The 23,189-nt window shown below is 46.3% G+C and overlaps 1 protein-coding gene across 1 annotated transcript in view; it reads right to left on the bottom strand.

Annotated features, from left to right (window-relative positions):
* The window catches only part of ELAC2 (elaC ribonuclease Z 2), a 183,555-nt gene that overhangs the window by 98,117 nt on the left and 62,249 nt on the right, over nt 1-23,189 (bottom strand). Inside the window, exons 8-12 of the mRNA XM_029600234.1 lie at nt 20,155-20,213; nt 19,727-19,785; nt 19,559-19,631; nt 19,192-19,304; nt 11,225-11,323 (exon numbers count right to left, since the gene is read on the bottom strand). Of these exons, the coding sequence (XP_029456094.1) occupies nt 11,225-11,323; nt 19,192-19,304; nt 19,559-19,631; nt 19,727-19,785; nt 20,155-20,213 (403 nt within the window). The remainder of the gene's footprint in view (nt 1-11,224; nt 11,324-19,191; nt 19,305-19,558; nt 19,632-19,726; nt 19,786-20,154; nt 20,214-23,189) is intronic.

Below are 23,189 nucleotides of genomic sequence, written 5' to 3'. Positions count from 1 at the left end.
AAGGTCCAGGGAGGTCAGAAACTCTCCTGGTTGTACTGCCATTATGACTGAGCGAGGAGTCTCCATGCGGAGTGTAGTATCTGCAGATGACAGACATTCTTGAGATCCAAGATGGGTCAGAATGATCCTTCCTTCTTGGGAAGGATAAAATAGATGGAACAGCGCCCCATATTTTGTTGGGGCGTGGGAACCAGAGTTATTGCCTTCAGACTGAATAGTCTTGTTAGGGTGGCTTCCACTGCCAGTCTTTTGGTGCGGGAGTGGCAAGGTGACAAATTTGTCTCGAGGGATGCTGCGGAACTCCAGAGAGTAACCTTCTCGAATGATGTTTACTACCCATTTGACTGACGTGATCTCATCCCATCTTTGGTAGAAGAGAGCAAGTCGACCCCCTACTCCTCTCTTCCTGTGGATGGGTCAGCCCGTTCTCATTGTGGAGCACAGCTGGAACCTGCCCCCAGGCCTGCTCCTCTCTTGGTCTGTCTGTTCCAAACGGGCTGGGAACTTCTGGAGGGATAAGGTGCCTGGAGCTGCGAGTTCCTTTAGGGTCTAAAGCGTTGTGAACCTCTGCCCTTGGTTCTTCTGGGAGAGGGACGCTGAGATCTTTTATTCCTATTTTCCAGTAGCTGAGGCACTGGGGATTCGCCCCACTTGCTGGCTAACTTCTCCAATTCGCTTCCGAACAAGAGATCCTTTAAAGGGCATCCTTGTGAGATTCACTTTAGATGTTGTGTCAGCAGACCAATTCCGTAGCCATAGTTGTCTTCTGGCTGCCACTACCGAGGCTATGCCTCTGGCTGAAGTACACACCAGGTCTGAGCTTGCGTCCATCAGGAAGGCTGCTGCAGGTTCCATCGTCTCACTGATATACGTTCCGGAGGAATTTGCCTCTCTCTAGAGGAGCAAGCAGGAATGTGCCACCAGTGCGCAGCAGGAGGCAATCTGCAGTGTCATTGATGTTGCGAAGGCCTGTTTAAGGATGGATTCCAGTTGTCTATCTTGAGTATCCTTCAATGCAGCCCCTCCCTCAAGGGCAATCGTTGTTCACTTTGAGACAGCACAGACCATGGCGTCCACTTTCGGGAAATGCAGGCGTTCCTTGGTTGCTGGTTCTAGAGGGTATAGGGCTTCCAAGGCCCGATTTCCTTTGAAGCTGGCCTCTGGGGCATCCCATTCCAGGTCGATGAGTTCCTGGATGGCTTCCATCATTGGGAAGTAGCATGAGGCTTTACGAAGGGACACCAGCATGGGGGTTCTTCTTTGGTTCCACCATCTGGTCTGTTCCTGGAATATCCAGAGTCTTCAGAGTCTGGGAAACAAGGGCTGGTAAGTTCATCCTTGTGGAAGACGTGAAGCATGGTTCGGTATGGTTCCAGGCTGGGAGGAATTTCTCCTATTTCCATGGAGTCGCCATCATAATCTGAGGTGTCTGGGTCCGTGTCAGGGAAATTCTTAGTTAGGTGAGGCATGTCCAGAGGCATCCGAGCAGGGCCGGGAGCATCTTATGCTTCCGGCAGGGGTTGAACCCGGGGTGCAGCCGGGGCTGATTGCGCCTGAATGAAGGCTTGTAGCCCTTGGAAAAATTCTAACCAGGAGAAGGTCCCTGGGTCCATGTTAACACCAGGGAGAGTCGATGTAGAAGCCCCTGAGGGGCCCTCTTGCGGAGAGGCTCTCTCAGAGATGCATAGATCTGGGGAACTATCGTCTGTAGTAGTTCTGGATCCATCCACAGACAGTGAGGGACCAGGCTTTGGTTCCCCCTGGGCTTCCTCGCAATACTGGCACAGGCAGGACTCGAGTTCAGGCTGCGTGGCTCTTATGTGGCAGGCTGTGCAAAGAGAATCCCTTCTGGCCTTCTTGGGTGCCAGTGTCATTGCCTCTAGCTTCAATGCGCACGTGTAATCGTAAACATGGCTGTGCGTGTAGATGTGCACGCGGGGTGCACTCCATTGTGCACGTGGTTATTATCCACACCACTGTGTGCACGTCTGTAGTGGATGCGCACAACTTAGGTGCATCGGCCGCCCGGCCTACCCCTTGCATACTGCCAGTCAAGAAGAGATGGTGCCGACGCTCCCCGCGTGTAAGATGGCGACCCGAAGGTCTCCATGTGGACTCCTGTACCAGATCGGGGGCCTAGCTCAACCAGGGCTGCTCAACCCAATCTGTGTTCCCTTTTACCTCGCCAGAAAAGAAATCGAATTGGTACGGCAATCCGAGCCTCAGAGACCTGAATTTGAAGTTTTCTGCTTACCTGGTCTCTGTGCTTACTGATCGAGTGCCAGGACGGTCTCCAGCTGTGGGGGGAGAAGGCTTTGCCTTCACTGCCGTGCTTGGTTGTGCACCCGCTGCCTTTTGGCCACTCTGGGGCTAAGTCCACGCCGGGAACCGGCTACTGGACCAAGGCACACCTCTAAGGGATATCGGAAATCTCAGGAATTTTCAACTGGGGGAAGGACCCTTAGGTTTCACCACAGGAGAGTGGGGCTCGATCTTCTTTAAGGTAAATTTTCTTTTTTTCTTCTTTGCTGTAATTAACACTATTCTAGTGTGTGGGATAGTGTCCGCATCTGCTAGGAGACAGAGATACTGAAGAGCTAAGGTTACTGCAGGTGTATATCTAGAGTGACGTCAGCTTTGAAATCTGACTGTCTCCTATCTGCTAGCAGAAGAGCACTATACCCATTGGTCCTGAGTCCATCTGGCTACATGCTAGGAAATGGGTTAATATGCATCCTCCTAGTCAGCAGGTGCCACTGTGAAGAATAACCATAAACAGGGGAAACAGTGAGCACTGCCTTCAGTTACCAGGGCACTAATACAAAGAATTTTGGGCAGATAGTTTTATTTAAAGAGATTTGTATGCTGCATTTATCCAAAGTGGCTAACAATTACATTGCTAATAAAACAAACATAAAACAATTTAAAGCACTGGGAAAAATAACCCATGCTATAGTTACATAATGTTAGGTTCCATATTAGGTCTACAACCCAAGAAAGATCTAGGCGTCATAGTGGATAACACATTGAAATCATCGGTTCAGTGTGCTGTGGCAGTCAAAAAAGCAAACAGAATGTTGAGAATTATTAGGAAGGGAATGGTGAATAAAACTGAAAATGTCATAATGCCTCTAACGCTCCATGGTGAGACCGCACCTTGAATACTGTGTACAATTCTTGTCACCGCATCTCAAAAAGATATAATTGCAATGGAAAAGGTACAGAGAAGGGCTACCAAAATGATAAGGGGAATGGAACAGCTCCCCTATGAGGAAAGACTAAAGAGGTTAGGACTTTTCAGCTTGGAGAAGAGACGGCTGAGGGGGGATATGATAGAAGTGTTTAAAATCATGAGAGATCTAGACTGGGTAGATGTGAATCTGTTATTTACTCTTTCGGATAATGGAAAGTCTAGGGGGCACTCCATGAAGTTAGCATGTGGCACATTTAAAACTAATCGGAGAAAGTTCTTTTTTATTCAACGCACAATTAAACTCTGGAATTTGTTGCCAGAGGATGTGGTTAGTGCAGTTAGTATAGCTGTGTTTTAAAAAAGGATTGGATAAGTTCTTGGAGGAGAAGTCCATTACCTGCTATTAAGTTGACTTAGAAATCAGCCACTGCTATTACTAGCAACGGTAACATGGGATAGACTTAGTTTTTGGGTACTTGCCAGGTTCTTATGGCCTGGATTGGTCACTGTTGGAAACAGGATGCTGGGCTTGATGGTATACAAGACTTAAAAATGTTCATGTTTTTCCACTGGAAGCATTATATAAAAATTAACGCAAGCCAAAAGAATTTTAGCTCAAGCCAAATGCTTCAAACCAACCTGGTTTCTCCAGGGTAGCCCTAGATTTGATTTTCAGAATGCAAGACATTCCCTTAAGTTAGAACATAAGAATTTGCCATCCTGGGTCAGACCAAGGGTCCATCAAGCCCAGCATCCTGTTTCCAACAGAGGCCAAACCAGGCCACAAGAACCTGGCAATTACCTAAACACTAAGAAGATCCCATGCTACTGATGCAATTAATAGCAGTGGCTATTCTCTAAGTAAACTTTATTAATAGCCATTAATGGACTTCTCCTCCAAGAACTTATCCAAACCTTTTTTGAATCCATCTACACTAACTGCACTAACCACATCCTCTGGCAACAAATTCCAGAGCTTTATTGTGCATTGGTGAAAAAGTTGTATCGATTAATACCATACTTAAAAAGTTGAACTGCCTCTGCCTCCCCATCTCCCTGGCAGTCAGATGAGGAGGCAGAGGCAGTTCAGCCATGACAGCAGGTCAGCAAATTGGGAACATCCACTCTTATCTTCAGGTAACTCCCCTTCCCACGTGCTAGGATTACAAAGGAAGCGTGCATTTTGGAGAAGAGCAGCTGAGGGAACAGAGGCAAGGAGAATATACTCACCAAGTCCCTGGCCCTGCCACTACTCTACCTATAGTATACTGTACCCAAGAAACTGAGGGGGAATATGAAAAGGAGGAGGAAGAGGCAAGAAACCTGCAGTGATGAAGGAGGATACCAGTGATAAGCAAAATTGCTTACCTTGTAATAGGTGTTATCCCAGGACAGCAGGATGTAGTCCTCACATATGGGTGACATCGGTAATGGAGCCCTATGTACGGAAAACTTCTGTAAAAGTTTCTATGAAACTTTTGACTGGCACCAGAGTGCCTACTGAGCATGCCCAGCATGTCATGATATTCCCTGCCACAGGGGTCTCCCTTTAGTCTTTGTTTGTAGCAAATAGCGTTAGCCAAAAATAAAACAATAAAACGTATCGGACCCAACTCCGCGGGGTGGCGGGTGGGTTTCGTGAGGACTACATCCTGCTGTCCTGGGATAACACCTATTACAAGGTAAGCAATTTTGCTTTATCCCAGGACAAGCAGGATGCTAGTCCTCACATATGGGTGATTAGCAAGCTAGAGGCTGATTCATTTTGTGCTGAAATGACCGTAAGGTATTGTTATTGAAATGAATCAGTCGAAATCACAGCAGGTTGGATGTAGAAGGAGTTGGGATTAAACTGGAAACAAGTTCTTTAAGACAGATTGTCCATAGGCTGAATCTTGTCTTCCCTCTTTGTCTAGACAGTAGTGAGCTGCAAAGGTGTGAAGAGAACTCCATGTTGCTGCTTTACAAATGTCCAGAATAGGTACAGAACGAAGGTGTGCTACTGAGGTTGACATTGCTCTGACTGAATGTGCGTTTACTCGCCCTTGGAGAGTAAGGCCTGCTTTTTCATAACAAAATTGTATGCAATCTGCTAGCCAGGTTGACAGAGTATGCTTACCCACTGCTTTACCTGGTTTGTTTGGATCATAGGACACAAACAGCTGATTTGATTTTCTTTGGGCTGCAGTGCGGTTTAAATAGAAAGATAACGCACGCTTACAGTCCAAAGTGTGTAAGGCTCTCTCTCCCTGGTGAGAGTGAGGCCTAGGAAAGAATGTAGGTAAAACTATGGTTTGGTTCAAATGAAATTCCGTGACAACCTTAGGAAGGAATTTTGGATGTGTACGGAGGACTACTCTGTCATGAAGGAACTTCGTGAAGGGTTCGTAAGTTACTAGTGCTTGTAGTTCACTGACCCTTCTAGCTGATGTAATGGCTATAAGAAATACCGTTTTCCAAGTAAGGAATTTAAGGTCACAGGTATTTATGGGTTCAAATGGAGAACGCATAAGCTTGGTTAAAACTACGTTCAGGTCCCATTGAATGCTTGGGGAATGAATTGGAGGTTTAATGTGAGTTAGGCCTCTCATGAATTTACTGACGAGAGGCTGCGTGGAGATCGATGTATCTCCTAGCTTGTTATGATAAGCTGAGATTGCACTTAAGTGTACCCTTACAGATGACGTCTTAAGACCAGAGTCTGAGAGATGGTAAAGGTAATCTAGTAGCGAGGTAGTGGGGCAAGTGAAAGGATCTAAATCTTTCTGAGTGCACCATAAAGTAAACCTTTTCCATTTGTAGGAATAATTCTTTCTAGTGGAAGGTTTACGTGCAGCTATAAGTACCTGAGATATATTAGTTGAAAGGTTGAATGGTTGTAAGATCAGGCTTTCAACATCCATGCTGTCAGGGACAGGGATTGAAGGTTGGGATGGCGCAACTGACCCTGTTCCTGAGTTATGAGATTGGGAGCTACTCCCAGGCGAATTGGATCCCTGACTGAGAGATCTAGCAGTGTGGGGAACCATACTTGTCGAGGCCAATATGGGGCTATGAGTATCATTGTCCCCTTGTCCTGTTGTAGCTTTACTAAGGTTTTGGTTATGAGCGGTATTGGTGGATACGCGTATAACAGGCCTGAGTTCCAATGGCGGGCAAACGCGTCCTTTGGTAAGCTGTTCTGCCGGAAGAGGAGAGAGCAGTAATTGTTCACTTTGTAGTTCAGATGTGACGCAAAGAGATCTATTGTTGGTTGACCCCAGCGTTGAAATATCTTGATTGCTAACGCTGGGTCGAGGGACCACTCGTGTGGTTGAAAGTGACGGCTGAGGCGATCCGCTACTGTGTTGTGGATGCCTGCTAGGTAGGTGGCCCGTAGTAGAATTGAGTGTGCTAGGGCCCAGTCCCATATTTGAGCCGCTTCCTGGCAAAGGAGGTACGAGCCCGTACCACCCTGTTTGTTGATGTACCACATGGCTACTGTATTGTCCGTTTGGATCAGAACAGTCTTGTGTGAAAGGCAGTCCTTGAATGCATATAGAGCATAGCGTATAGCTCGAAGCTCCAGGAAATTTATTTGAAAGGAAGCTTCTTGCTTTGTCCACTTGCCCTGTGTTTTCAGATGAGCAATGTGCGCTCCCCATCCCAAGGTGGACGCATCTGTAGTTAAAGTCACTTGTGAAACTGGTTGTTGAAAAGGTAGGCCTTTGAGCAAGTTGAGTGGTGATGTCCACCAGAGAAGGGAATACTTCAGCTCTGGTGTTATCTGGATGTGAGTGGACAGTGGTTGAATGGCTTGAATCCATTGAGATTTGAGTGTCCATTGCATTAGTCGCATGGTCAGTCTGGCCATGGGAGTGACGTGAACTGTTGAGGCCATGTGTCCGAGTAGGATGAGGCACTGATGAGCTGTGACTGTATATTGATTGCGAATAGAATGTACTAGGAGAACGAGCGATTGAGCCCGGTCTTTCGGAAGAAAAGCCTTTGCTGTGATGGTGTTGAGATCTGCACCTATGAACTGCAACTGGTGAGATGGTGTGAGCTGGGATTTGTCGTAATTGATGAGAAATCCCAAGGAGTGAAGCAATCTTATTGTGAGATGGAGAGAAGTGACAGCTCCGCTCTGTGTATGACTCTTGATGAGCCAATCGTCCAAGTAGGGGAACACATGTACTTGTTGCTTGTGAAGATGTGCCACCGCTACTGCTAGACACTTTGTGAACACTCGAGGTGCTGAGGCAAGGCCGAAAGGTAGCACCCTGTATTGGAAGTGTTGACCTTGTACCAGAAATCGTAGGAACTGTCGATGAGGTGGAAATATGGGAATGTGAGCGTAAGCGTCTTGAAGATCCAGAGAGCAGAGCCAATCTCCTTTTTGAAGAAGAGGTAGCATGGTGCCTAAGGACACCATCCTGAATTTTTCCTTCTTTAAAAATTTGTTGAGATTTCTTAGGTCCAGGATAGGACGTAGACCCCCGGTTTTCTTTGGAATGAGGAAATATCGGGAGTAGAATCCTGTGCCCCACTGAGGCCTGGGAACTCTTTCGATGGCCCTGGCAGTCAGGAGGGTAGATAATTCTGCTTGCAGGATTGTGTAATGATGAGACACTGTCCAAGACGGGATAGGGGGATTGTCTTTTGGTACAGTGAGGAAGTCCAAGTGGTACCCCTGAGATATGATTGAGAGTACCCATTGGTCTGTAGTGATGGAGGTCCAAGTTTGAAGATGGTGAGCAACTCGGCCTCCAACCGGTACTTGTGGATAGGGATTTTGATAATGACTCATGCCCTCTGGTTGAACTTCAAAATCCGGAAGTGGACGCCGCAGGCGGAGGTTGTTGAGGCCTAGCAGGTCTTTGGCGAGGCTGAGGCCGTTGAGCAGGTCTTTGTTGTCTGGGCCTGGCTACTGGCGGATAATACCGCCTAGGGCGGTAATATGGCTTTCTTTGTTCCCTTCTTGGAGGCCTCCTAGAAGGTTGATGTACCTCTTGTGGCAGCTGAGAAAGCTGTTTGAGGGTTTCTGTATGGTCCTTGATGGTGGCTACTGCCTCCTTGACCTTATCGCCAAAGAGGTTCTCCCCTAAGCAGGGCAGGTCCGCCAAGCGCTCCTGTACCTCTGGTCTCAGCTCTGAAGATTTAAGCCAGGCCCATCTTCTCGCTGTTATTCCAGCTGCAGACAATCTGGAGGTTGTCTCGAATGAATCATACGTGGCCCGAACCTCGTGTTTCCCCGCCTCTAGGCCCTTATGTACTAGGTTTTGAAAACCTTCCTGAAGATGGTCAGGTAACTGCTGAGACAGGGATTCAACTTGCTTCCATAGGTCACGCTGGTACTGGTTCATAAAAAGCTGGTATGAATTTATTCTAGCTACCAGCATAGCAGCTTGGAAGATTTTTCGACCAAGATTGTCCAAGAACCTATTATCCTTTCCAGGAGGTATGGAGGCATGTTGCTTTAATCTTTTGGCCTTCTTTTGGGCCGACTCGACCACCACTGACTGATGCGGTAGTTGAGTTTTTTGGAACCCCGGGATGGGTTGTACTAGGTAAGTGGCATCCGCCCGCTTATTAACAGCTGCCACCGACCCAGGGTGTTCCCATATCCTGTACATAAGTTCTTGTAAAACTTCATGAACAGGAATAGCAAGAATTTCCTTGGGAGGGTCTACGAATTGAAGCACCTCCAAGGTTTTTTGTCTGCTGTCCACTTCAGAGATGAGAGAAAAGGGAATTGTTTGAGACATCTCCTTAATAAAGTTGGAGAAAGAGAGATCCTCCGGTGGTGACTTTCTTCTATCTTCTGGGGGAGAAGGCTCAGAAAGGAGGTCTTCATCCGAGGAGAATTCTTCGTCACTATCATCCAGAGGGAGCTCCAACGGCCTAGTAGGCTTAGTTGGCATTTCAGAAAGTGGAGTCTGAGGTCTGAGGGGTGGTGGGACACCCGAAGGACCTGGTATTGGCTCTTGACTGTCATCTACATCTATAGGATGTGGTAGAGATGAGAAGCAATGTATTAATGAGTCCAGTTTGTCCATCAATGGTTGAAAAATGGACTCTTGAGAAGGCATCGAAGGTGCCATCGGGATCGATGGCCGTGGTGGAATCGATGGTACTCGGGGAATCGGCAATGCTGAATCCGGTGGCTGCGGCCTAGGTAGAACCGGCAATGGAATCGGCGCCATCGAGGAGAGCGGTGATTTCCTTGGCATCGGTAGTGAAGGAATCGGTGATGGAACCGGAGATCCTCCTATGACCGGTGTCGATGGCAGAACCGGAGTGGCAGGCCGTGGCATCGCCTCGATAAAGGCATCCTTAACCGCTTGACGTATGTAACTGTCAAGTTCCGCCCGCATGGATGATGTGAACAGAGCACCCATGGGGGGAGGCGGTGGTGGCGACAGTAGTACGACCTCAGGGCCCTGAGGAGGTACGATTCCTTCCGCCGGAATCGGCGAGGGTTGGCCTGTCGGTGGCTCGGAAGCCTTACTTTGGAGCCGGGCTTTCTTACTCGGTGCCCCGTCTTCCGCCGATGGCTCGCCGGGTATCGGAGCGATGGTTGCTGGTTGCGGCCTGCGATGCCGATGGCGATGTTTATCTTTTTCGCGCCCTTTTTCGCTACTCGATGTGGACGCTCTGGACGATGGTGAGGGGGAGGAAAAAGGAGCGTCTCCCGAGTCACCGGAGTGACGTTTCTTCAAGACTACTTTCCTAATCGCCCCAGCCGGAGACGATTGTGTGGAAGTAGATGGAGCAGTAATCAGTTGAATTTTGAATAATTGCTCCATCTTGTCCATCCGTAGACGTCGACCTTTCGAGGTCATCGTAGCGCATAAGGGACAATTTTTTACATCATGACCTTCACCAAGGCAAAGTACACAGTCTTGGTGAGGGTCTGTAATAGACATATTTCTCGCGCATTTCGGACATTTTTTAAAACCTGTAGCCATTTTGTGGCCGGGCAGCCGTCGACGGCCTAAGGCTCAGGTAAATTTTGTTTTTAGTCAAAAAAACGGCACGGAACCGCGAGAACGGGAAAAACTCACCGCGATGATCAAACTAAGGGAGACCCTCTGCGTTTGAAGTTTTTTAAAGCTTTCCGTAAGGAAAATATGTGGAGAATCCCACAGGACTCCTGATAACCGCGAGGCTAATTGCTTCGCGGAAAAAAGAAGACTAAAGGGAGACCCCTGTGGCAGGGAATATCATGACATGCTGGGCATGCTCAGTAGGCACTCTGGTGCCAGTCAAAAGTTTCATAGAAACTTTTACAGAAGTTTTCCGTACATAGGGCTCCATTACCGATGTCACCCATATGTGAGGACTAGCATCCTGCTTGTCCTGGGATAATACTTTTTACACAAAATAGAAAATGTCAATCGAGAAAAATAATTTGAGGATACCCCTAAGAGAGAGATGGAGAAAAGGGAAAAGAGGAATCCAATGGCAAGAAAACTATTCTAGGGATAGAGGGGGCAATGCTAGTGCAGGTAATAATAGAAACAGGAGGGAGTAAGTGGAGAGGAGCTACCTCTGGTGAGGTGGGAGGGGGAAGCAAAAGAATCTGGAAAGACAAGAAGGGAGACATAAGGGGAACAATGATGCACCAAAATTTTCTGCATATGCACAGACAAAAATAAATAGAATTATGTCCTCTTTTCCATAGGTAAAACATAGGAAACATTTTAAAAAACAGACTGTCCTGCATAAAGCAAGCAACCTGGCCACACAATGTTTCAGGCTAGTCACACTCACAAACTGTTATAAAGCTGACAGACATGTTATGCCCTTATAGTTATAGAAAAGCCTTAAAAATACAAATGTTACAACTTGCTTTGGACACAACTGTAACAATTTAGATTACAATCATAAAATTACAATACAATATAAAACATTAAAAAGCTAAGCATGTACATACAAAACAGAGTAACAGCAATTCATACTGACAACTATGCATCAGCAGTACAAATACATCAGTTAAAAATGAAAGTTAAAAAAAAAACACCAACTTTCCTAAATATACATTCATACCTTTCCATCCATTGCTTGTAAGTGCTTTTGTGAAGAACTGACTCAGGAGTAATATGGACCACCAAGGCTACAGGATTTTCCACTTTGCCTTCTTGATACCTAGGAAGAAAAATAGTTTATCATTTTTTTATTCTGAAATTACACTGGTATATTAGCATTCTAATATAGATATAACTGTTCAACCAAGGAAGTATTGAACTAGCCTGCGAGACAATCCTCTGGCCTTCAAATGGAGGGTCTTTTGTCACTGACAGCTGAGATGAAAAAGGCACATTCTTGGTGCCTTAAATCCATAGCAGACAGGACTCATTGGCTTTGAATAGCTATTCATCTAGGAAAAGGCAAACTGGTTTCAAACTCCCACTGCCTTGAGGATAAGGGAGTAAACCCCCTCAAAAATAAATTAAAATTTCAGGAATTGAGTCCCAAAGTTGGTTCAATATCAACCCTGGCATTGTCCAGCAACTTCTGTAATTTAAAAAAAACAAACAAAAACAAAACAAATAACATGACATTAATCCTTGATGCAGTAAGCTAATGGCATGCCTAATGTATCCAGAGTTTAAAAACACACTAACCCAAAAAGGCGCCCACCAAGACATACTTAAAATGTGTGCATGAAAAATGTGCACCTAAAAGTTAATGTAAGAATATAAGATCTGCCTTACTGGGTCAGACCAAAAGGTCCATCAAACTCAGTATCCCGTTTCTAACAATGGCCAATCCAGGCCATAAGTACCTGGCAGAATCCGAAAAGGCTGATTCTATGCTGCTTATTCCAGGGATAAAATCCACCTTAATAGTTTATGGATTTTTTCCTCCAGGAACTTATCCAAACCCAGCTACACTAACAGTTTTTACCACATCCTCCAGCAACAAATTCCAGAGTTTAATTATGCATTGATTAAAAAACACTTGTCTTAAATGCATTACCTAGTAACTTCTTTGTATGTACCCTAGTCTTTGTACTTTTTGAAAGAATAAACAGATTTGAATTTACCTGTTCCACTGTACTCATTTTCTACATCATACAAAACCAAAGTTAGGAGTACAACTTTATGCCCACAAATCATGTTCTCTATACAATGCGTACCATTATTAATGTAGAGTTCCAGAAATCTGCTGCTTATTCTTGGGATAAGCAGCTTGGAATCTGTCTACCCCTTGGGATCCTGTCAGGTATTTGTGACCTGCTTGGCCACTGTTGGAAACAGGACATTGACGGATTTTTGGTATGGAAAGTCTGTGTGTTATGTATTATGCACAGAAAACTATTTGTGCACAGAACAGTTCTGTGCATAAATTTCGAGCACAGGATCCCCAGCACCACAAACTGCAGGTTCAACCCCATAGATTAATACTAGCCCCGGAAATTTCACTTCTGACTAGGAGATTTTTCTTTATCAGATAAGTAGTAATTTCTCCTTTCCAGCATTATTTCCTTTTCTTTAATGGAGAGGTTAATCCACAACTAGTGGATTACGTACCTCTACCAACAGAGCAAAGCTGACGTCACGGTATATATATCCCCACACTGACATCAGCCCACTGGTATTCTCTGCAAAAGCCAACTGTGGACAACTAAACAATACATGATCATAACTATTAACAGACAAGCATTGAAGCACTCAGTTAATGGGAAAAGTGAGCTCAGACAAGAAGCGTAATATCACTAATCTAGGGACGGGATCTGACACCAGTAATAGCTGGAAACATAGCCACTGAGGAGGATAATAGCACCACCATCCAGCAGCCAAGGGCGGGAAGGGGGATTAACCTGTTTTTATTAAAGAAAAGGAAATATCAGGTAAGTAGAAATTTGTCCTCTCTTAGCATTCAGACAGGTTAATCCACGAGCAGTGGGATGTACCAAAGCTACTCCTGAACAAGGTGGGAGGCTGCCTGCATTAAAAAAAATCCACCGTACGCATGAAGGCTGCATTCTCCTGGTCTGCACATCCAGGAAATAATGCCTAAAAAAGGCATGAAAGGAGAACATTGTCACATGGCAAATAGAGGGAAATGACAATCTAATCTCCCCCCATGACACTGCTTGAGCCCTAGTGGAATGAGCCCTGACTAGACAACGGCTGCTCAGCATGTACATATGCTGCCGTGATAACCTTAATCTAGCTGGCTACCATAGTCCACAACACCGGCTCACCCTGTTTACCCCCACGTGGAGTATAAATAGCCTGTCCATCTTCCTGAGAGGTTTAGAAACCTCCAAATATATCATGATATGCTGGTTTACATCCAAGGTCCGTAAGAGATATTAATCCACATCTCTCTCTGTCCAGAGTCAGCGGGAGAAAGATTGAATCAAGTGAAAATCTGAGACCACCTTCAGCAAAAAAGAGACTGAACAGTTTGCAGCTGGACTGCCCCCGGAGTCACTCGAAGGACTGGTTCCTAGCAAGACAGAGCCTGCAGTTCGGAAAACTCTACACACAGAATACCATCCTCAAAGTAACCTCAAGGAGAGACACTGCAGTGGTAGAAAGGTGGGACCTACCAGAAGATCCAGAACCAGATTAAAACTCCACAAGGGTACTGGCAACCGCAAAGGGTGACAAAGATGCTTCACCCTTTCAAGAACTAGGCCACACCCAGATAGGCTGACAAGGGTTCACTATTTACCTGACCTCGGAAACTAGCAAAAGCCACCACCTGTACCTTAAAGGAATTAAGGATCAAGCCCTTAATCAACCCATCCTGCAAAAAAATCCAAAATAAGCAGGATAAATCCCTCGTTCCTCACAGAAAACCTCAAACATTCACCAAACCCGAACATAAGCTAAGGAAGTGGAGAACTTTTGTGCTTGAATAAGGTGAAATCACAGCAGAGGAATAAACACTTCAACAGCCGAGCCCTCTCAAGGGCCACACTGTAAGACAAAATAGAGTCAGATCTTTGTGAAGAATAGGCCCCTGCCATAACAGATCCCTGTGGACCAGTAATCTGAGATGAGTGTCCACCAGGAGCCTCCTGGGCCAATCTGATGCCAGCAGAAGCACCAGTGTGTGTCTCGATCCTCCAAATCATTGCGCCCAACATGGGCCATGGGGAAAAGGTATATAGAAGCTTGCCTTCCAGCCAATCCTGCATGAGAGCATCAATGGCCAAGACTTCAGATCTCTCCTGCGACTGAAGCAGCATTCTGCGATGTCTAGAAATGGGAGGCTCCAGTGGCCCACTATGAGCTGCAACGCTTTGACAATTCCCATTCTCCTGAATCCAGACTGTCTGCTGAGAAAGTCTGCTCATATACTGGTGCAGGTTAAAGACAGGAGCTCGTGATTAGTGTGCATTAGAGTGGGCGTTCAATCAACCTCTCCAGAGCGCCTGATTTAATATTTAAAATTGGCTGCTGTGGTAAAAAGGAGGCATTAGGGGAAATTGTGCGCCCCTAGCACCTCATTGGCAGTAGGTGCCCAGGAGAGGTGGCTGTTAGCGGGTTAGGAGAACAGACACTCAGTTTTACTAGCGTCCCTTTTCCTAACCTGACCGCTGGCACTTTTTTTTTTTTAAACGTTCTTTTCTGTACAATATAAAGTCTGAGGAAGTAAAGAAAAGCAGCATTTTCTGTTTTTCTGTATACTTTTTGGGCTGCTCAAAAATTAATACCTGCCTCAGGCAGACGTTAATTCCAGAGTTAAAAATAAGCGCTTCTGGCACACTTTTTTTTTTTTTTTTTTTTTTTTTTTAGCATCGGGGGAATAGCTAATAGCCTCATCAACAGGAATTTACATATGAGCATTATTAGCTTCGTGGGGGTTTGGACGAGTGTTTTAGATGCGTTAATTTCCTTAGAGAGCAAGGGGTTGTGGACGCGCGTCCAAAATGCATGTCGAACCATGGATTAACCAGTGCGCTCGCCTGAGCATATGCACCCTTACCCACAGAACCATCTCTAGGGTGGCTGCCATCACCCTGAGCACCTGTAGATAAGACCACACCTGCAAGCGTATTGTTCTATCAATAGTCATATCTGCACCATCAGTTTCTGAATGCAGATCTCTGGCACGAACACAGTGCCTTGCTTTGTGTCGAAACCAACACACAGATACTCCACTGTCTAGAATGGCTGCAGACTGTTCTTGGCCAAGTTCACCACCCAATTTAGTTTCTGTAGCAAGGAGATCACTTCGCATGAAGCCTGAAGACTCTTGTACTTTTGACCCGAATTAGCCAATGTTCTAAGTACAGGTGGACCAGAATGCCATCCTCTCTCAAAACCGCTGCTACACTGGAGAAGGTTCTGGGCAAGGTGGCCAAACCGAAGGGTAGCACTCAAAACTGATGTCGCCCTAAAACAGCAAAACACAGAAAACAGTTGATGCTCCAACCGGATGAGAAAATGCACATACACCTCTGACAAATCCAGAGACTTAAGAAGCTCCCCCAACTGTACTGCCATTAATCACAAAGTGTAATGTTTCCATGCAGACACGAGTCATTCGCAAATGACTCAACTCCCTTGAGATCCAGAATGGAGCAAAGGAACCCACTTTCTTGGGTACAATGAAATAACTGGGATATCAACCCGGATATTGTAAACTTTTGTGATCTTTTGGAATGACTATGTAAAACACCTAAATAAATACATTTTCTTACGACATAGGCACTGGGATCACGGCTTGAGCAGCCTTGAAAACGTACACTCCACTGCCTGTCTTTTCTGCAGAGAGCTGCAGGGAGACATCATGAAAATGTCCCGAGGAAAGCTGAGAAAAGAGAAAGCTATGCTCTGGACTATCACCTTGAAAACCCACTGGTCTGATGTAATCTCGACCCACCTCTAATAAAAGACAGATGACTCCCTATCTCCTGTTCCAGGAAGTGGGTTGGCACACATCGAGAGGGTCGAAGGGCACTGCCACTCGTGCCCGTGTCTTTTCTGGGCTGCCTGGGAAGAAGGACTGATCTACCCAAAATATCAAGCCCTCTGAGAAGCCGCTCCTCTGTAGGATCGAAAAAGATTGAAACCCGTAGCACGACCTCCCATGCCAAATGAGTGCGGCATCTACTTTTTATCCTCTGGTAACAGAGGAACTTAGGACTCACCCCGTTTATTGGCCACTTTTCCCCAATTCATTCCCAAACAAGAATGATCCTTTAAAAGGCAATTTTATAAGATTAGAGACTCTGAAATTGTATTGGCTGACCAATTCCTCAGCCATAGTTGATGCCTGGTCGCTATCACTGGAGCCACCCCTCTGGCAAAAATGCAGACTAGGTCGCAGCCTGCAACCGCCAAAAAGGCAGCTGCTGGTTCCATCACTACCCCAGAATTCAAACCAGACTCATCGACTTCCTGAGAAACAAGCAAGAGCCAACCACCAGGAAGCAGCAAGAGGCTATCTACAAATTCATTGCCTCCACCTCAAAGGCCTGCTTAAGGACAGCCTCAATTCTATTATGTGCATCCCTCAATGCCACCCCACCTTTCTACAGGGATAATCACCCGCTTTGCAATGGCACACACCAGCGTATCCACTTTCGGAAAGCACACTGCTCTCTCGCCACCAGATCCAGGGGGTACAGCGCTTCCAAGACTCATCCCCCTTTAAAATTAGCTTCCAGGGGACCCCATTTAAGATTAATTCTTGAATAGCATCCATAAGGGGGAAGAAACATGATGCTTTATGCAAAGAAACTAAAATGGGATTCTTCTTTGGCTCAGGCATAGGATCAGTACCCAGTACCCCCAGCATCTTCAGTGTCTGGAAGATCTCCGAGCTCTGACAAGACCCATAGAATGAGAGGGTCTAATTCCTCCCTGTGGAACAGGCGAACAACCTTCGGTTCATCGCTCTCCAGAGGCGATGCCTTCCCCAGCTCTTCGTCTGGATCTGTCCCAGGCAGGGGTGGAGGGATCAAGAAGCACCAGAAGCATCTGGGATGGGGGCCCCATCCCCCGGAAGCGAGCAGCACCGCAGCTTCTTGATTCAAAGGGACCCCTGGGAATCTTCTTGAAGGGATCCTCAGGTCACCCCTGCTGTAGACCCCCCACTCTGCTCAGCCTGGGTAGCCATGAAGGCTTTGTGCATTAAAAGCACAAAATCCAAAGAGAAGGCATTTAGACTGCCCCCCCTCCCCCACCAGGGGATCGGGCTTGCCATCTGAAAAGTCCTGGGACTGATCCTGAAGGTCCTTAGGACTGCCAGGAACCAGAGACAGATCAGGCAGGAGATCCCCTCCCCCCGATGCTTTGGCCCATGCGTCGGCGAAGGAATTCAAGATGGGTGCTGTTCCCACGCTCAGCGGGAACAGATCGGCTTGGCCCTCCTGAGTGGCAGATTGTTCCGCCACACCATGGGACTTAGCCAGAGACCCCGGTCAGAGGTACCCTCCCCCCCCCCCGGGGATGCACCTGACAGCCACAAATGGGAGAGCCGCGAAGCGGACTCCCTACAGGCCACACATGATGCTTCCCTGCGTCTTTCCCCATGCCACGTCCAGCATGGACAGGACAGGGAAAACGTGTTCAGCTGCAGGCACCAAACGGAGCACTGGAGTGCATCCAACAAACGCCGCTGCAGAGATAAAATCCTGCCCATTTCCAACCCAGAGTATGGAGCACCCCTGATCAAAATTTCTAGTTTACTATTGCTTTTTTTTTTTTTTTAAACACAAAGAATCTATCAAGACCCTTTGCAGCACCTCCATCTGCTGGAGACAGAGAAATACTGAAGAGTTGCAGGTGGCACAAGTGTTTCTCCGTCTCCATCTACTGGAAGGGAGGCAAAACCCAGCAGTCTGGACTGATCCAGGTACATACAGGGAAGGTGATCAATGGGAAGATTTCTGTTTCAGAGGGGAAATTCCTGGAGGACATCCAAATCAACTCTCCCCTGAGCTTCATCTTCTGACAGTTGGTTGGATTCCCAAAGAAGAGAATGGTTTGCCCAAAAAGCGTGCATTAACTTCTACAGCTGCTAGCGCTGATAGGTGCTTCCGTGGCATGGAAATGGAAAAAGACTTCTGTTTGTGGAAATAAATCCCCCATTCTGGACAGGAGAGGTTGAAGAGTGCCCTCCTCATCACTGTACACCAAAGAGTTTACCAGTTATGTGACTTCTGTATCCTCTGGGCCTCTTCCTCAGAGACTAACATAGGGTCATTACCTTGAGAAGCATGCACTGGACTTGAAGACTATCCGAGTTTGGGGTGGCATAAAGACCAAAGGCACAGTGGAGCTGATAGGGGCCTGTTTCCAGGCATAGAGCAAGTGAGCCTCTGGACTGGGTGCTCCGAACAGAAGAACTGACTAAGGTCCAGAAAGAAAGGATGATAAAAGCCAGGAAAGGGTAAGTAACCTCCCCCCCCAATCCCTTTTCTCCTTTGCCATTGTTTGTGTTTTGATATTGCATGCTTTTTCTTTAAAGTATTCAATGCTTGTTATATTTTTCAAAATCCATAAAGTAAAAATGATAAAGAAACCCCTCTCTCCATACCTAGGAACTCAATCACCCTGAGATTTTCATGGTTAGTAAGTTGGGTAGGAGTAGAGGCACAAACATTTTCCTCTTTCATATACACACAGCACATACTCCCCTGTCACTCATTCTGAAGCCTTTCCCTCCTTTCTTTGGCCACCAGCAGTATCCTTCAGCCAGGATGGCCAGGCTTCTCCCGTTCTTCTATTGCCACTGTCACCCCAGGTGCACTGCCTCATGCAACTGCATGGTTTGCACACAAGATAGCACTTGGCCTGGAGCTGACCTTATTCTCAGCTACAGTAGGTCACTGGAGTATTTTACTTACACATGATGAGAAGATGAAAGGAAAGAAAAAAAAGACTATATATGCCTCACATGATGGCTTCCTGATAAAAGCTGAATGTGAAGTAGCAAGAAGAGGTCATGTATTACAGCTCCCTGAGGCAGCGTGATGCTGAGGAAATTCCCCCCCCCCCCCCCCAAAAAAAAACAAAACAAAAAACACAAAACAAGCCACATACCTTCTCAACATCTCATTCTCACAGACTGGATCCACAAAGTTTTCATTGGGACATTCCAGAACTATGAAAGCAGGACCTGGATCTGTGGGTGTACAAACCTCTTGAGGCAAAATCTGAAATATGTGACATTTAGTCAGTTACTTTAAACTACTATCTCCACAGGATGCATTAAGCACTTCTGCCAGCTGTCTCTTATCCTACAGTTCACTATTGCCACTTGTTTTTTCACACAATAAAAACTAATCAAAATTACTTACAAACTCACTTCAATAAAAACTAATTTGTTTCTACAGATTTCTAGTTAGATTGGATTATGCGTGTTCTCTATATATCCAAGACAACCCCCACTGAACATAATATGCTGTACCTCTTTTCCTTCAAAAATGACACTTTTTCCAGCTTTGACAGCTGCAATTATTGGGCCAATGGCTTGGGTACCTCTGGAAATAAGAAAAGCAAAGGTAAAACAATTACTTCTTTTAATGTTATCACCAGCAGACAGAATTGCATTAAACATGCAAACTGATGCACTTACACTGGAAGGCCAAGCTCTTTAGCTTTAGCAACCAGAAAGTTGCCTTTCTTTGGATGAAGCTGTGAACAGAAAATATTTCACGTTGAATGAACAAATTTCTATTAACTAGAAATGCTTACGCAATGGAATTGCTACAAATTGTCCAAAGAATCTGAAGGTGGCTGAAGTCAGAAATGTGTCTACCATTATGTCCTCTACAACATCCCCAGCTTCTGACAGCCTGGAAAGCGGGAGCTAGATCTAGTAATAAAACACAGGTCTACATAATAGCAAGTAGTACTGCAAAGAAAATGTCAGCCATGTCCATTATCATCACACAAGATATGAGGTAACAGTACTGCTCAACTCTGAAGCAAAGCAGTTTTTACAGACCATTACTAGTCTCATGGTGACGCAAACTGAGTACTACAAAACCAGAGACGCCTTACCTTGCAAATAAAAGCAACCACCAAGGAAGCAGTTCTTGCGGAAGTTCTCTCACTGTTCTCTACGCAAAACAGAAACAGTGCTTACAAACGAGAGCCTATAAAATATACGCTTTAAGAAAAATGTGTTAAGAATGAGATACCACCAAAAGATTAAATATAGATATGTGTTGTCAGTTTTACTAAGTTTGCGCTGCCAGAAGCAGTTAGTACTTTCCCTCAAATGATAATCATCCATCTACAGTCCTAGTCAATTTCAATTTGTCCAACTGAACATATCTTTAGGTAACAAACATTTCCAAAAGATAATTCTTCAAACTGAAGCGAATACACTGCCACAATAGCAGGGAGCTGATGAAAAAAGAAAATTATTCTTTACCTGCTAATTTTCGTTCCTATAGTACCAAGGATCAGTCCAGACAGTGGGTTATCTCCCTCTTCCAGCAGATGGAGTCAATTAGAACTTTGAAGGATGCTTCCTTATAAGGTAGTGCACCCTCTACTAATCTTCAGTATGGAGTATATCAAAGCAAAGAAGAAAATCAGGAAGGATCAAGAACAATAGAATTCAGTAACAAATAGTGTGCAAAAGGCACAAAACAGTGTCAAACAAACTTGCAGAATGAACTATTAACCAGCCAAAGGAAAAAAGGCACTGAAGAACAATTTGAGCAGAGGCGCAATCCCAAACCCAATAAAACTGACAGGGAGGATGTCTGGACTGATCCTTGGTATTACAGGAACGAGAATTAGCAGGTAAGGAATACTTTTCTTTTCCCTGTACGTACCAGGACCAGTCCAGAAAGTGGGATGTACCAAAGCTTCCCTACGTAGGGTGGGCCCCGGAAAGCCCTGCTCGAATGACCCTAGAGCCAAAGGAGTCAAAAGTAGGCGACTGTATGTGTAGACGATAATGACAAGCAAAGGTATGTAACGATTTCCAAGTTGCTGCTCGACAAATCTCCTGGAACGAGAGAGATTGCATCTCCGCTCAGGAAGTAGCCTGAGCTCGAAGAGAATGGGCCTTGACATCCGCCAGAGGTTGTCGACCCGCTCCAATGTAGGCCACAGAGATAGCCTCTTTCAGCCAGCGAGCAATGGGAGTTTGATGCCTTGGCCCCATTCCTCGGACCATGCCAGAGAACAAAAAGATGGTCCAACAAGCGAAAATCATTAGTGACTTCCAGATAGTGAATGAGGATACGCTTGACATCTAGCTTGCGTAGATCCGCCGATGCATCTGCTGAGAAGGATGGATGCTCTACAGTCTAATTCAAGTGGAACTCTGAAACCACCTTGGGCAGAAAAGCAGGCACAGTGCGCAAGGAAACTCCCGAATCTGTAAAACGAAGGTAGGGCTCTTTGCACGAGAGTGCTTGAAGCTCCGAGATTCTGCGGGCAGAACAGATAGCTACCAGGAAAACAGTCTTGAGAGTGATATCCTTGAGGGTCGCGGAATGCATGGGTTCAAAGGGTGGACCGACCAAAATTCAGAGAACAAGATTGAGACTCCACGAAGGATACAGAGCGTGGACCGGGAGTTTCATGTGCTTCACCCCTCCTGAGGAATCTGATGATATCCAGGTGAGAGGAGAGGGAAGTTTCCGCTCATTGATGAAGTAGAGACCCTAGGGCAAAGACTTGCACTCTCAGCGAGTTGTAGGCCAGATCCTTGTCCAGACCCTGTTGAAGAAAAGATAGGATCTGAGCCACTGAGGAGGTCCGTGGCGACACAGGTATGGAGGCACCCCAGTTCTCAAAAAAACTTTCCATACCCTGATATAGGAGATGGAGGTAGACTTCTTTCTAGCCTTGAGGAGGGTTGAGATAACGGCCTCTGGGTATCCACGCCATCTCAGCCAGCGCCTCTCAAAAGCCAGGCCACAAGACAGAAGCGATCGGCCTGGGCGAACGATACCAGACCCTGATGCAGCAAGCGTGGAAGGTGACCCAGATGAAGAGGTCTGTCCACTGTGAGGTTGATCAAATCTGCAAAACCACGGACGACGGGGCCATTCCGGCACCACCAGCATTACCGGACCCTGGTGGGACTATTCTCCAGAGCACCTTGCCCACCAGAGGCCAAGGGGGAAACACGTAGAGGAGAACGAGACGGGGCCAGGGGAGGACTAAGGCATCCACTCCCTCTGCGCCGTACTCTCTTCTGCGACTGAAGAACCGAGCTGCCTTGGCATTCTGGGAGGTTGCCATTAGATCCAGATAGGAGTCCCCCCATCTGTGGAACTGGAGATTCACTGCCTCAGGGTTCCCACTCTCCGGGATCTAGATGCTGACTGAGAAAGTCGGCTTGAACGTTGTCTACGCCTGCGATGTGGGAAGCCGCTAGGCGGGAGAGATGAGTATCCACCCACGCCATCAACCTGACTGTCTCCCGAGAGACAAGCCTTGGCGATTGATGTGGGCCACAGTGGTCGCATTGTCTGAGAGTATTCGGACTGCGCGATGGACGAGAGGTAGGAAGCGTTTCAATGCCAGACGCACTGCTCTGGTCTCCAAGCGATTGATTGGCCAAGTTGCTTGGGACGGCATCTACTTCCCTTGCGCAGAACTCATCTGACACACCGCTCCCCAGCCAGAGAGACTGGCGTCCGTTGTGACGATTACCCATTTCGGGATGTCCAAAGAAACACCCTGGAGAAGATGAAACAGGTTGAACCACCACGAGATGGCTTGGAAGTCCCAAGACACCGGCTTCCAGCGGGAGAGCAAGGCGCGCTGTAAGGGACGCATATGTACAAACGCCCAGGGGACCAGATCTATGGTGGAAGCCATGGATTCCAGGACCTGGAGGTAATCCCATGCCGATTTTTGATCTAATTTTGTTTGATAAATTTTGGATACGAATTTTGAGCTCCAATTATGTATTATCTGTTGTCTGTCTTGATGTCAAGAAGACTATGAATGAATATTTACAGGATGGAGGAATGTGTGTCAGTCTTGTGTAACATATGTTTAATGTAATGTTTGAAGTACTTGTTGTTTGTGGTTCAGCCTACCCCTTTACCCCAGGCACAAAC

Source organism: Rhinatrema bivittatum, chromosome 4, assembly GCF_901001135.1.
Source record: "Rhinatrema bivittatum chromosome 4, aRhiBiv1.1, whole genome shotgun sequence".
NCBI classification, from domain to species: Eukaryota; Metazoa; Chordata; class Amphibia; order Gymnophiona; family Rhinatrematidae; genus Rhinatrema; species Rhinatrema bivittatum.
The sequence above is the reverse complement of the archived record's forward strand: the minus strand, read 5'-3'. Positions and strand labels throughout refer to the sequence as shown.